This window comes from Penicillium subrubescens (assembly GCF_028828155.1).
Source record: "Penicillium subrubescens strain IBT 31985 chromosome Unknown utg000010l_segment0_segment0, whole genome shotgun sequence".
In the NCBI taxonomy this organism is placed as follows: Eukaryota; Fungi; Ascomycota; class Eurotiomycetes; order Eurotiales; family Aspergillaceae; genus Penicillium; species Penicillium subrubescens.
Window position 1 is genome coordinate 2,987,001 of NW_026643160.1, and position 11,752 is coordinate 2,998,752.

The following is an 11,752-nucleotide window of genomic DNA, read 5'->3' on the forward strand; positions in this document are numbered from 1 at the left end:
ATGACATGAGCCCACATGCCTGTTCCAACCAGCTGGAGGCGGCCCGTCGCGAATTGCTGACTAAGTCGTGCTCGATGGCCTTCTTCCGAATTAAAGTTATTCCCGCATTCTTCCATCCACGCATCGCACCCAGTCGCTAAGATGCCAGCTGACGACGACCTCAAGGCGCATGCCGCCTCCAAAGAAGATTTCTACGCGCTGCTAGATCTCTCCCCTGCGGCCAATGAATCCGAGATTCGGCGCGCCTACCGCCGTACGGCGCTGAAATACCATCCTGACAAGATCTCCAACCCCACCGCCGCCGACATCGACAAGTTCCACCTCCTTCAGATCGCCAACGATGTCCTCTCCGATCCAGCAATCCGACAGCTCTATGACAATGCGCGCGAGGCGCGTATGCGCAAGCAGCGCGAGCGGGACCAGATGGACGCCGCGAAGCGGAAGATGCGCGAGGACCTCGAAGCACGAGAGCGTGCTGGCGCTGCGGCTCAGCAGGGTGTCAAACGGCCATGGATGCCAGGTGGCGAAGACGATGCCGAGGCTAAGCTGCAGCGGGAGATTGAGCGGATCGCCGAGGATGGGCGCCGTCGCCGCCGCGAGGCGACGGATAAGCTGAAGCGGGAGCTAGAAGAAGAACAGAGGAAGATGCAGGAGGAAGAGGAAGAGGCACGCAAAGCGGCGGACCGAAGTAGCCAGCGCGTTGACCGGTCCCGGGACGGCGGTACAAATGTTTCGGAGCTCGAGCGCTCGGTGAAGGTCCGCTGGGTGCGAGAAGGCCGTGGCGCGGACTGGGATGCGGAATGGCTGAAGGCTCTGTGCGCGCCTTTTGGGGAGATTGAAGGCACATTCGTGCTGAAGGATAAACGTGCCCGCGTGGATGGGAAGAAAGGGAAGGTCACCTATGGCACCGGCGTCGTGGTCTTCAAGTCGATTGTCAGTGCACAGGCGGCTGTGTTGGATAGTGACAAGAACATCCGGCAAGCAGAGGGGGATTGGGCTTTGGTGGACTCGGTTGCATATGCATCGGGTCAAGCACCGGACTTGGGATTCGGCACGAACGGCAAAGCTGAGGAGTCAACGCCGTTAGCGGACTCCCAAACACCCTCGTCCAGGCCCACTACCGATACGACTGGTACAGCCTCTAAGCCATCGTTGAAGCCATCGTTCAACTTCCTTGGTGTGAAGCCTGAGTCACAACCATCTGGAAAGGCGCCTTCATTCGGCTCGTTCCCCTCCGCGGCCGGAAACCCTCCCCAGGCACCATCTTTCAACCCTTCGGCAAAGGCATCAACACCCAGTCTCCAAGAGATTACTATGATGCGGCTCAAAAACGCACAGCGTGAGAAGGAGCGCAAAGCTCTCGAAGAAGAACTTGCCCGTGAAGACGAGGCTGCCGATGCTGCAGAAGCTGCGGCGGAAAGAGCAAAGGCTAATGGGACGTGAGCAATTTTCATTTTTGCATAGCGATGTTATTTTCTGGGATTTTGTGTTCAAATTGGGACATGTGTTGGCTTGCTCAAAAGATACCCCGGTCTACGAAAGGCCACAGTTTGCATGAATAGAGATACATTGATTATTTACATGGGTTTTATCTTATCATACATAGATGCATTGTTACATTAGCAGACGCCGACCTACTCGGTCCGTCGCTGCGCTTCTTCCTCTTCGAGCTGTTCGACGAGAACTCGCGCCCGCTCGCCTTCAAGATCAACTTGTCGTGGGGCTGGCTTCCGTGCGCCACCAGCGAGAATGAATTCTCTTGTCCAGGGTGGGATGAAAGCCTGCAACTTGACTTCGGCTGGCTGCTCCGACTCCGGAGTCCACGAAACTTTGAACTCGCTTCCTGGAGTATATTGTGTTCCTTCGCTGGTCAGCGCGACGTCCGTCATCATTTCCAGACGACACAGTGCAAGGCCGATGTTGCCCACGCCGTCCAGGAACTTTCCAGCGCTGCGGCCCCGGCGGCCACCAGCCTTGTTAATGTTTGATCCATGGGGTGGTAGAGGGAGCTCCACCGAAGGGTCATAAACAGGGCCATCCGCTGAAGACGGCTCCCCGGTGTAAAACTGAACGGGAAGAATCCGCTTTCTCACAACGCCAGTATGATGGGTGCGGATGGTCAATTCCTGGCCAACATAGCAGCCCTTGCGGAAATCAATGGCCCGTCCCATATCCATATTGCATTCCAGCGGCAGCGCTGACTCGCGAATGATCTCATTCTGGCCCTCTGCGACACCGTGCAGGATTCGGCGCACAGTGTACGATCCCAGCTCAACCTCGGACCCAGCAACCTGCGTCTCATCGGGTAAATGGCTTCGCAGATCGTCAGATCCCGGCGTAACAAGACGAGTCCCAAATCCCGGGGCCCGGGCATCGATACACCCGACGACATCTGAAGATGTGGAAAATGGAGATGCCGTCTCGGACTCGAGGTTGTAAGCAGCCCACCGTGGCTCCGGGTGATTCTTCCATGCCGACCAGACAGTCCGCTCGCCATCCTCGAGGGCACGTAGCTTCAGCTTCGCGCGCAACTTGTGCTTTTTCAAATGCTTCATCAAAGTCGGAACTTCATTCTTATCCACTTCGACCAGCCATTCTCGCTCAACGTCACTGCCATCCGAGTTCGGGAGCGGGTAAATAAAGGTATCGTTCAAGACGCGGCCTTGGGAGTTGAGAAAGGCAGCATACGTGCCTGTGCGACGGATGTTCTTATTCGGGTCATTGGCGACCAGCATGTTCTGGGTGATCAGCCCTTGTAGAAAGACTGAGCTATCGACTCCGGTGATGGATATGAGACCGCGATTTGTGAGCCGAGAGTAGCCGACATCTGGTGGGGGAGGGGCATTTTGGAATTGCTCAGCCTGGTTATTTGTCGTCGAGAAGAGCCTCCTGCGTACAAGGCAGCGGCCGCATGTCGAGGGGCGAGGCCGCATCATTGTCGAGAGGATTGAAGTGACTAATAATGTGAAGCTGCGGGCTTCCACCATTTTGCCGACGGAGCAGCGGGCAATGACGTTAGGCGGTAGAGAGGGGCAGAATTTGACATCTTACAGATAGTCACACCATTCAACATCACTACACAGTTACGTGATGGTGCTGGAAATGGCTGATTCTGCCGTTATTTTGAAAAATTTCCTCATAAGAATCTGAAACATCAAACTTTCTTGACAATTTTGGGCTACCTTTTGCTACAGGCTCACCACGATTCCTTGACAGCAAGCAACTAAACTCTCGTTACTCAACTGGTCGTATCGCGTCGTATCGCGGCTCCACTACACTATGTGCAAATACGCAAGCTTCCTCTCCTCCAACGACCTCGAAGCCACCGAAAAGTGAGCAGATGAGGGCTTGTTCTTGGGTCCACGAGCCATGGGTATCCGGAAATCCTTTACCACGTGGATGGATGATTGTTCCTTCGGGAATAAGGGAGCCTGCGGTTGTGCGTTTAGCGTATTTTGTTGCCGTGGAGGCATTGGGGATGGCTGTGCTGTAGGATTAAGGGGGAGAATGCTTCTAAATTATGAGAAAGGATAAAACAGGATCATTGTCCTACACCTGTGATTGGTACATCAAGAACGTATGGAAGGTTAAATTTGGATTCATAATTCAATGGAGAATGTTTATCGCACCAATTTTTGTGATTTCTGGCGCTCTGATACACGCTAAAACTGGTCTCATCTCTTGATACGCACGCTTATTTATACCATGTCAGGTATATGGAGCGTTTTCCGTACTGGGCAAGCGAAAGGCCCCGTCGGCAGACTGCAGCGGCTGCAGCCCTCGGTGATCTTACTTCCATTGGGGTGGCTTGCATGGTATATTAGGAGGGGGCACCTAGAGGAAAATTTAGAGCCCTCGAGATGGCACAAAGATAGCTACACGTGGATGAGTCTCTCTTCCGTTGACACAAACTGTAGGTTTCCTTTTCCGTCTCAATGTTGCTTGACCCGTTTGTTTCTAAATGCCCAGCGCGCCAGGGAGGCTCGCATGATTTCTCAACCCTTCGGAGCTGTTCCTCCAACAAATATAGACATACTGTAGTAGAACCTCATGTGATCCTAGCGACACTTGATATTTGGAAATCAGTTGCTTGAAGCTGGAGAAGGCCGCAATAGTCGGTGAAAACAGCAATTCACAGCGTTATGGAAGAATTCAGAATCCTCAATTTGATGGAGACTTCAAAGATAAAATCATTCTACGCCCCATGTTACCAGCCTGTCCAAAATAGATAGATATTTACAACTTTTTCCAATCAATTTGCGCCCAGGCAGCGTCTAACCCGGTAAAACGTGCAGTATCAATGCCCAGGTCCTGCTTGCGCAGAAGCGTGGCTCCTGGTCTGCTCCACGAGGCATCCCCAACTGCTTCCCAGAATTGCAGCATCACACCCATCTCCAAGCCCCAGGCAGGAAACAGCTCGTTGTAAGCCTCTAGTGTACCTGGGATGTAAACCGTTGAGTTGCCGGTGACCTTTCCCCAGCGCTCGAGCAGTTCGCCGTTGGTAAGTGTTTCCACCTCTGCAAGAACATAACTTCCGCGAGTAAGCGCTGGCTGTCTAAGGATTGCCTCGACAAAAATTCCGACGTTCTCGCGCTGGTCTCCGATGGTATTAATTGGAGTAGATGGCCCAGCGGGCTGTACCAGCCGTACTTGCCACTAGTTTTGAGCAGATTGGGGGTGAAAGGTGGGAATGTTAGGTTGTTTGCGTAGTATGCAATCCAGAGAAAAGTAGTCTTGGTGAGCTCAGGAAATTGCTTCAAAATATACTCATCAACACTGGCCTTTGATTCAAAGTGCGGTGTGTGGTATTTCCCTTTCGACAATATGGCTGACGATGGAAGGGTAGACCAGACGTAGTGGGACAACCCACTGGTCTCTGCGGCGGCTTCGGACAGGTTCTTTGCCTGGGCTAGCTCACGCTTCTCTGCCTCCTGTGGACCATATTTCACGAATGGCTCGAAGAAATCGGTCATGGCAAAGATAACATTTGCTCCCTAGCGATGGACGCAAGACGTCGTTGTTTTTCAAACAATAAACAATGGTTGTTTCCGTACTCTGAAGGCCTTCACCAAACTTGCTTTATCTTCGAGGTCGCCCTGAACAATCTCAACGCCTCGGTCAGACAGAGGCTTGGTTTTGGCCGGCGTCAAATTACGAAGGACGGCGCGAACTCTGTAATGTCCTGACTCGAGCAAGGCATCAATGACAGAGCCGCCCTGGCCACCGGTACCACCGGTAACCGCAACAATAGGCTTCTCGGAAGACATTTTATGATGAGATTAAATTCAAAGAATGTAGGTGAGAAAGAATCTAGCTGGCTGGATAAATCTGCCGGGAGTGCGAAGAGCGGCTTTATAGCTGTAAGACCCTGGTCAAAAAAAAAAGTACTTACTCTACGTGACTCCAAAAGTCCTTGCGTCATTTCTTACGTGGCACAGTCAGCGAATTCCTAATCGTGCTTGATTCGCACCGGGGGGACAAAGGACTAGACTGGTCCTCTCGCATAGGGTGCATTCTTGACGATGGTGGTACCAAAGAAATCAACCTAAAATGGAACTACTCCTCCAGGCCATCGAAAAGCCCATCCGCTAGTCGTAAGGACACTAAATTTCGCTTACAGAAAGCCGAAATCAACTATAGTTAATTATTTCTAGGCCTGCGATACGCTCTCCATGACTTTCAATCAGCTTCGTAGACCCATAGTAGCTACGGAAACAGTACAGCATATGTATAAACCTAGCGGCCCGGTATACCGGTAACCGCTGGTCAGTCGGCAACGGTGGAAGTATTACAACCAACATATCCTCTGTATCACGTCCTATCATTGAATATGCTGTTGCTTGCTCACCCTTGCGTAAACTCGCTAAGGAATATAATTGGAATTTCCAAGTCTCCATGAGCGTATTTGAAGCGTGTATAATAGCGTTGTTGCCCATATCAATCCATGGGGTACCAGTCCAACTTTTTACTCTCCCAGTGCATCACGTATAACTAAAGCCATGTCTCTCTTGCTCATTTTATCTTTTTGTCTCTCTTAGGAGCATTCGCTCACAAGCCTCCCTGTTTTGAATTCAGCCTACCAATCCCTGTGTCTTTGTCTGTTTCGCAGTTCAATTTCCCGGAATTCAACAGTAGCTACGAATCAACCGCCTTCCTCACTACATTTGTGTCTCAAACAGCCAATCTAAGTTCCTTGATTGGAGGCTACTCGGAGATTGATCGCAGCTTCAACATCCATTTTGAATACTGTGAGCCAGAGAAAGGCTCAAACGGAGTGGTTCAGGTGCTGTCCCATGGGGTCGGGTTTGACAGATCGTTAGTTCATTTTACTACCACTTTACCAAGCTCTCAATCCGCGCACTTTGGCTAACCAATCTAATCATTCTAAGGTACTGGGATTTTGGAGGCAACGGCTATAATTATGTCGCCGCTGCAACTGCTCTCGGATATGCCACTTTGTCCTATGACCGACAAGGCGTCGGCCAATCTGAGCATGCAGATCCATACTCTGAGGTTCAAGTCCCAAGTAAAGTTGCTATCCTTGCCAAATTTCTGAGATGATCCGAAACGGCCAACTCTCTAAACAAATCATGCGGCCGAAGAAAGTGGTACATATAGGACACAGCTTTGGTTCCTTAATCACGAATGGCCTAGTTGCATCTCAACCGTCCCTATCAGATGGGATTGTCCTCACTGGTTTTAGCCACAATACTTCATTCACTGATCTATTGGTGCTTTGCCTCGGATATGAGCTGGCGAGCACAAACAATCCCACCCGCTTTCGCAACTACAATACAGGCTACCTCACATGGGGTGATGTGTACGATAACCAGTGCGCATTCTACACATACCCTTTCTTTGACACGGCTATTCTGAAGCAAGCAGAGGACTAAAAGGCTCCACTTGCTATTGCTGAAATGCTCACATTCGCAAGCATATCCTTGCTAGCTCCTAATTTCACCAGCCCCGTAGTCGTAAGTCTTTTGCCCCCAGTTTATATGAGCCCCGGCACATGGTTGCAAGATATTACGTTTACTAACAAAAAATTGTGAGTATAGATGATTTCGGGTCAATCTCACTTGCCTCTCTGTGGAGGGGAATGTCGGGGAATTTTTAGATGGACCCGATTCGCTCTCGCCGTTTGTCTTTCCCAAGGCAGAGCCGTTCACGACCTATATCCAACCGAATGCCGGCCACACCCTTAACCTACATCGCAACGCTTCCGCAGCATATGATGTGATCTTTGGATTCTTACAGGAACATGTGAATTAGCTTGAATAAGCCACTGTGATGATCGTCTGCTGAATTGATGCCTGGTTCCTAAGGCGTCCATCCACGGGTTAGATAGTTCTCTTGCCATTCCGGTATCTTCCCTTCTTTCCTTCTCTTATGCTTAGTTATCTTGGTCAAATGCTACCATGTTGATTGATCAATATCTCTCTCGTGCTTGAGCGTAACAGCCACTGGTATTGTAGGATAATGCAGAAACAGATGATGGCGAATATAGGAAGGAAGGAAGATATAGAAACAGTCCAAGCTTGCGGAATATCACTTTTTCTTGTGAAATACATATGATGAAAACCCAATCTTTTGTGTCGCAAGATTGCATTTGGGAAACATCACAGAATCGGGCTATGCAGTAATTATTTCAAAATAAATGGAAAGGAGACTGTAGTTTTTCAGCCGACTGTTCTGGAAAAGAAGCGCTGGAAGCCGACAGAGAAGAGTTAAACACTGTAGATCCTATTACACCGGTTTATGTCTCGACACTTGCTTGTGTTCCCTGCAAGAACGAGGTGACCATTCCCAGACAAGCTCTTTTCAGTTGGAGATTTACACGCGAGTTAGAAAATAACATCTCAACTGGTGTTTAGTTTGGTTTAGTCCTTGTTAATATGAACACGTTATCATATTTTCTGTCTATACAGTGTTGCCATCATACCGTTGAATTTGACACCGCATGTTCTTTCCTGCCTCGTCTGATGCACAGTCAAGCCAAGCAAAGGACTACATGATCTCAAGAATCTGGTCCCACGTGGTGATTTTCAGGGCGCTTCAGAGATCTCTGGCCTCTCTAACGAACCAAGACTGGATGATTGGTGTTGTATCAGCGCAGATTCCTGCGACGATGGGGCACCATAGAAGGATCTCAAGCTCGGTCTCATCTCTCTGCCCCTTCAGCAGTAGCATGTGTTCATGAATCTCTAGGGTCATCTTGTGGCGGATCAGCGACGTTTGGGGAGCGGTAAAACGACATTGGCGCCGTACAAAATGGCGGTTTGGGGGCTAATGATGTACATCGTGATTACTCTATCTTGGTCTTCAGTAGTGCATTTCCGTTTGTGGAGTATCGATCAGCTGGTCTGTTTCTAGGTCAGGCAGATTACATAAACGATGAATGATGTTCGATCGTGTATCGCCAATAAGTGTCAAGAGTCGACTGCCACGTAGCTGTCCTGCGCGATATTGAAGGGCCTGTGTCATCTCGGTCACATCAAAACAGACACAGATAATAGTCCCTTACACCGGTGAGTGGAGGAGAGCCAACTGCCGAAAGCCATGGTATCGGAGCGTTACATGTCGAGGCGATTGGTGGACTGCAAGGGCCTGCAGGGGCGCTCTGTAGACAAAAGGCTTTCTGTCAGGGTATATCAGCGGAAAGACCGGTTTACAATCGGCATTGATGGCAACGATCTGTCCTGATCTAGTAGGAATGATATAAGCTTCTCTCGACTCGCGGAAAAGAAAAGCACTTCCCAAAAGAAAAATTACAAGGAGATTAGCCAGTCCAAGCCGTAGATTTTGACAGTGGAAAGGCCGCCTCGTTAAGAAACAATTTGTTGAGCGGCCTGCCAGTGGATATGATGAAAATCACAGCTACCGTAGACTGGAGCCTCCGAAATGGTGGTGAGAAAGGACTCGTTTCCGGGGGCCTTATCTGGTCTAGATTCTTACTGACTGCGAGATAGAGAATACTCAGCACGATGTCATCTATTCGGTCATCATGTAGGTCGTTGCCGTTCACCGCTGATAGCTTGTGGCGGATATTGTTTAGAACGGTTCCTTTGAGCTGGAGGTGGTACATGGGCGGAATTGCAGCTGCACCTGCAGGAGCCAGCGCAAATGTAAAGTTCAAAGCACCGCGCAGAATTGGCAAGCTGAGTGCGGCCGAGTAGAAGAGGGATTATATCACCATCGGATCTCTATCTGGATGTAGGTAGGCTTGGAGGCTGAGCTCCGCAAACTCATCCGGTCGGGCCGTGGGAAGTACAACGTGTATACCTGTAATTGAACTTAATATTTATCACAAAATTATTGTAGTACGACCATATTTCTGAACCTACAACTATGGAGTAGGAAATCATAAATGACTCGTTCTGCGATCGTCTGGGAGAAACGGATCGATTTGGCAGAGAGCAATTTGCCGAGGTTCGTCCCGGCAGGGAGAGTCTCAGTCTGAATTTCATGACGTTGAATATTAATTTGAATATAATCAATATCGGTATTCTTTCGAAGGATCCGATGTCGCCTCTCGTGGTATCTCGGGCGCATCAGCTGCGAGCGAACAAGCGATGCATGCTCGGTACCATGACGAATGGTTGGGCCGCAGATGAGCGTCAAAGTGGTTGAGTCAGTCATGATGCTAGACCTGGTAGTGATAGTAAGGAACATGCGAGGCTAGGGCTAGGAGGAAGGGAAAGACTTCTTAAGTTAAACCATGCCACAAAGAGTAATACTCCTCGTAGACCTCATTGGTGGAAACCCTTTCGCGCTAAAATATGAAGGATCGGTGTAAGACAAATCTTTATCGGATTGATATCAGATACATGCCCCACGTGTCGATTTTTATGTTATCAATACACCACCTGATCAACTAGTAGAATACCCCTATCAATTCAATCGATCGATCAATCCACAGACTAGAAATTCTGTAATCTGGGATGAATGGTCCACCGGGCCTAGCTCGGCTGTGAAGTGGTGCAGTAATATTGTGTTATTATTGTTTTTTCAGTACCCGAGAGAAAAATGTCTGGATATATTTTGCTCTAATTTTGATGCACAGCCTTCGTAACCTCGCTGCTCGTGCAAAACTGATATTCCTATGAGCGTACACCAATCAAGGCTGTGGTTGTGAACATTCCACGTTCGTAGAAGGTGATTCCTGAGGCTTGGATGAGCCCGATATCTCACTCTTCTTTCGTTTCTTCTTTGCGGGAGCCTGTGGCCAATGATTGTGCTCTCCATTTTGGATTCGCAGCTCCCATCCCGCCTGTGGAGGGGGATCATCTGAGAGGATGATATATCCAGGTTTCTGCGGTGCTCCAGCACGCTTTCTGAACTGAAGTCGGAATGGGCAGTTAGTGCCGTTCGTTTTTCGTTCCCTCGCAGGATTAGGCCAGCGAGAGCAGACTAGGTCAACCTTGGTTGGATCTGACCGTCTGACAGTTAGGGTATACCCATGGCTGGCAGCAAATGCGTTGATGTCCTCTTGACCAAGCTCACGCGAATCGTAGAAGCGTGCTGGCGGCGCTGGGGGTGGCACTGGCGGTAGCGCCGGGGGTGAGGGCTCTTTTTCTTCTGGGGTCTCGGGGGGTGGTTCAAAGATAGGCGGCTCTGGGGGTGCAATCACGGGATCTTCTGCGAGACCAAAGGATTGGTCGAGCAATAACGAGAAGTCCGTCTCGGATAGATCGTGCCCAATCATTCCTGTAGAGATTGGAGGGTGCGCGGGATTGTTAGGACGTCGTCGTTTTGGCCCATGGTTATGAGTTCCATGTTGAATTCGGAGCTGCCAAATCGGCTGTGGTTGATTTTCTCTCTGTAGCCCTCTAGTACGCTTTCTAAGCTGAATTCGAAACTGGCAGTTGCATCCCTTAGATTTCCGCTCTCGTGAAGGCGTGCCATCATTATCCGTTGCTTTTGACTTGGGATCAGGCCAACGAGAGCAGACCATATCAACCTTGTGATTGTCTGAGCGCCGGACATTTAAAGAATACCCATGATGGGCAGCGAATTGTTTCAGATGCTCTTGGCCATCTTCACGTGAATAGTAGAAACGCGGTTGCGGTGCTGGGGGTGATGGCTCGCAATCCGACGCGATATCAAGGATTTGATCTATTACGCGTTGATCATAAACGGGATGAGAGCGGACGACATCGAGGATTCGATTTACCACGTGTTTATTGTAGAATGGATCCAATGAGGGATCATTAGGTGGATTGTTGCTATCCATCTTAATAAAGACGGGAGGGGGGGGGGGGTGTACAGGAGCGGACTGAGTAGGGGAGTTGGGTGTGTGTTTGAGGGGTGCAAACACCCTCCCTTACCACATTCTACACCGCTCATGAGGCCTCCCTCGCGCTAGTCGCGTGTGAGGTCTGTCTCGCCGCTCGATATTACCGGAAGAATGGCCCTGGCACAGCAAGAAAGCCCTGGTTGTACTAAGATCCACGCATGGTCAAGATGATGTAGTAGTATTAGAGACTAGTATTCTTATGAGTGGACGAAATGGCATAGAGAGTCCCATACAATCTCAGGTCTAGATCGTAAATGGGCTCCACGGCTGCGGTGTTGCCTAAATAGGCTAGCGCTCTTTGCAAGCCTTGACCTTATGTATCCAAATGTTGCCGTCTGCATCCATAGACGGTTTGGCCGAGTGGTCTAAGGCGCTTGACTAGAATCACCACGTGAGTTTCGGTTATCAAGTCTCTTCGGAGGCGGCGGTTCGAATCCGCCAGCCGTCGATTTTTTT

At 49.9% G+C, this 11,752-nt stretch overlaps 4 protein-coding genes across 4 annotated transcripts; 1 reads left to right on the top strand and 3 right to left on the bottom strand.

Annotated features, from left to right (window-relative positions):
- Positions 1-141: 141 nt before the first annotated feature.
- Positions 142-1,443, top strand: N7473_012260 (putative cell cycle control protein (Cwf23); the record flags this gene model as incomplete). Its single annotated transcript, XM_057158199.1, has 1 exon — positions 142-1,443. The coding sequence occupies one exon, from the start codon at positions 142-144 to the stop codon at positions 1,441-1,443; it is 1,302 nt and encodes a 433-aa protein (XP_057004049.1).
- Positions 1,444-1,634: 191 nt separating this feature from the next.
- On the bottom strand, positions 1,635-2,987 carry N7473_012261 (YgfZ/GcvT domain-containing protein; the record flags this gene model as incomplete). Its single annotated transcript, XM_057158200.1, has 1 exon — positions 1,635-2,987. The coding sequence occupies one exon, from the start codon at positions 2,985-2,987 to the stop codon at positions 1,635-1,637; it is 1,353 nt and encodes a 450-aa protein (XP_057004050.1).
- Positions 2,988-4,236: 1,249 nt separating this feature from the next.
- On the bottom strand, positions 4,237-5,267 carry N7473_012262 (uncharacterized protein; the record flags this gene model as incomplete). Its single annotated transcript, XM_057158201.1, has 3 exons — positions 4,237-4,555; positions 4,651-4,994; positions 5,055-5,267. 3 exons carry the CDS (start codon positions 5,265-5,267, stop codon positions 4,237-4,239), a joined length of 876 nt encoding a protein of 291 aa, XP_057004051.1.
- Positions 5,268-10,117: 4,850 nt separating this feature from the next.
- Positions 10,118-11,233, bottom strand: N7473_012263 (uncharacterized protein; the record flags this gene model as incomplete). The annotated part of the gene is made up of 1 exon (XM_057158202.1): positions 10,118-11,233. One exon carries the CDS (start codon positions 11,231-11,233, stop codon positions 10,118-10,120), a length of 1,116 nt encoding a protein of 371 aa, XP_057004052.1.
- Between the last annotated feature and the right edge of the window lie 519 nt (positions 11,234-11,752).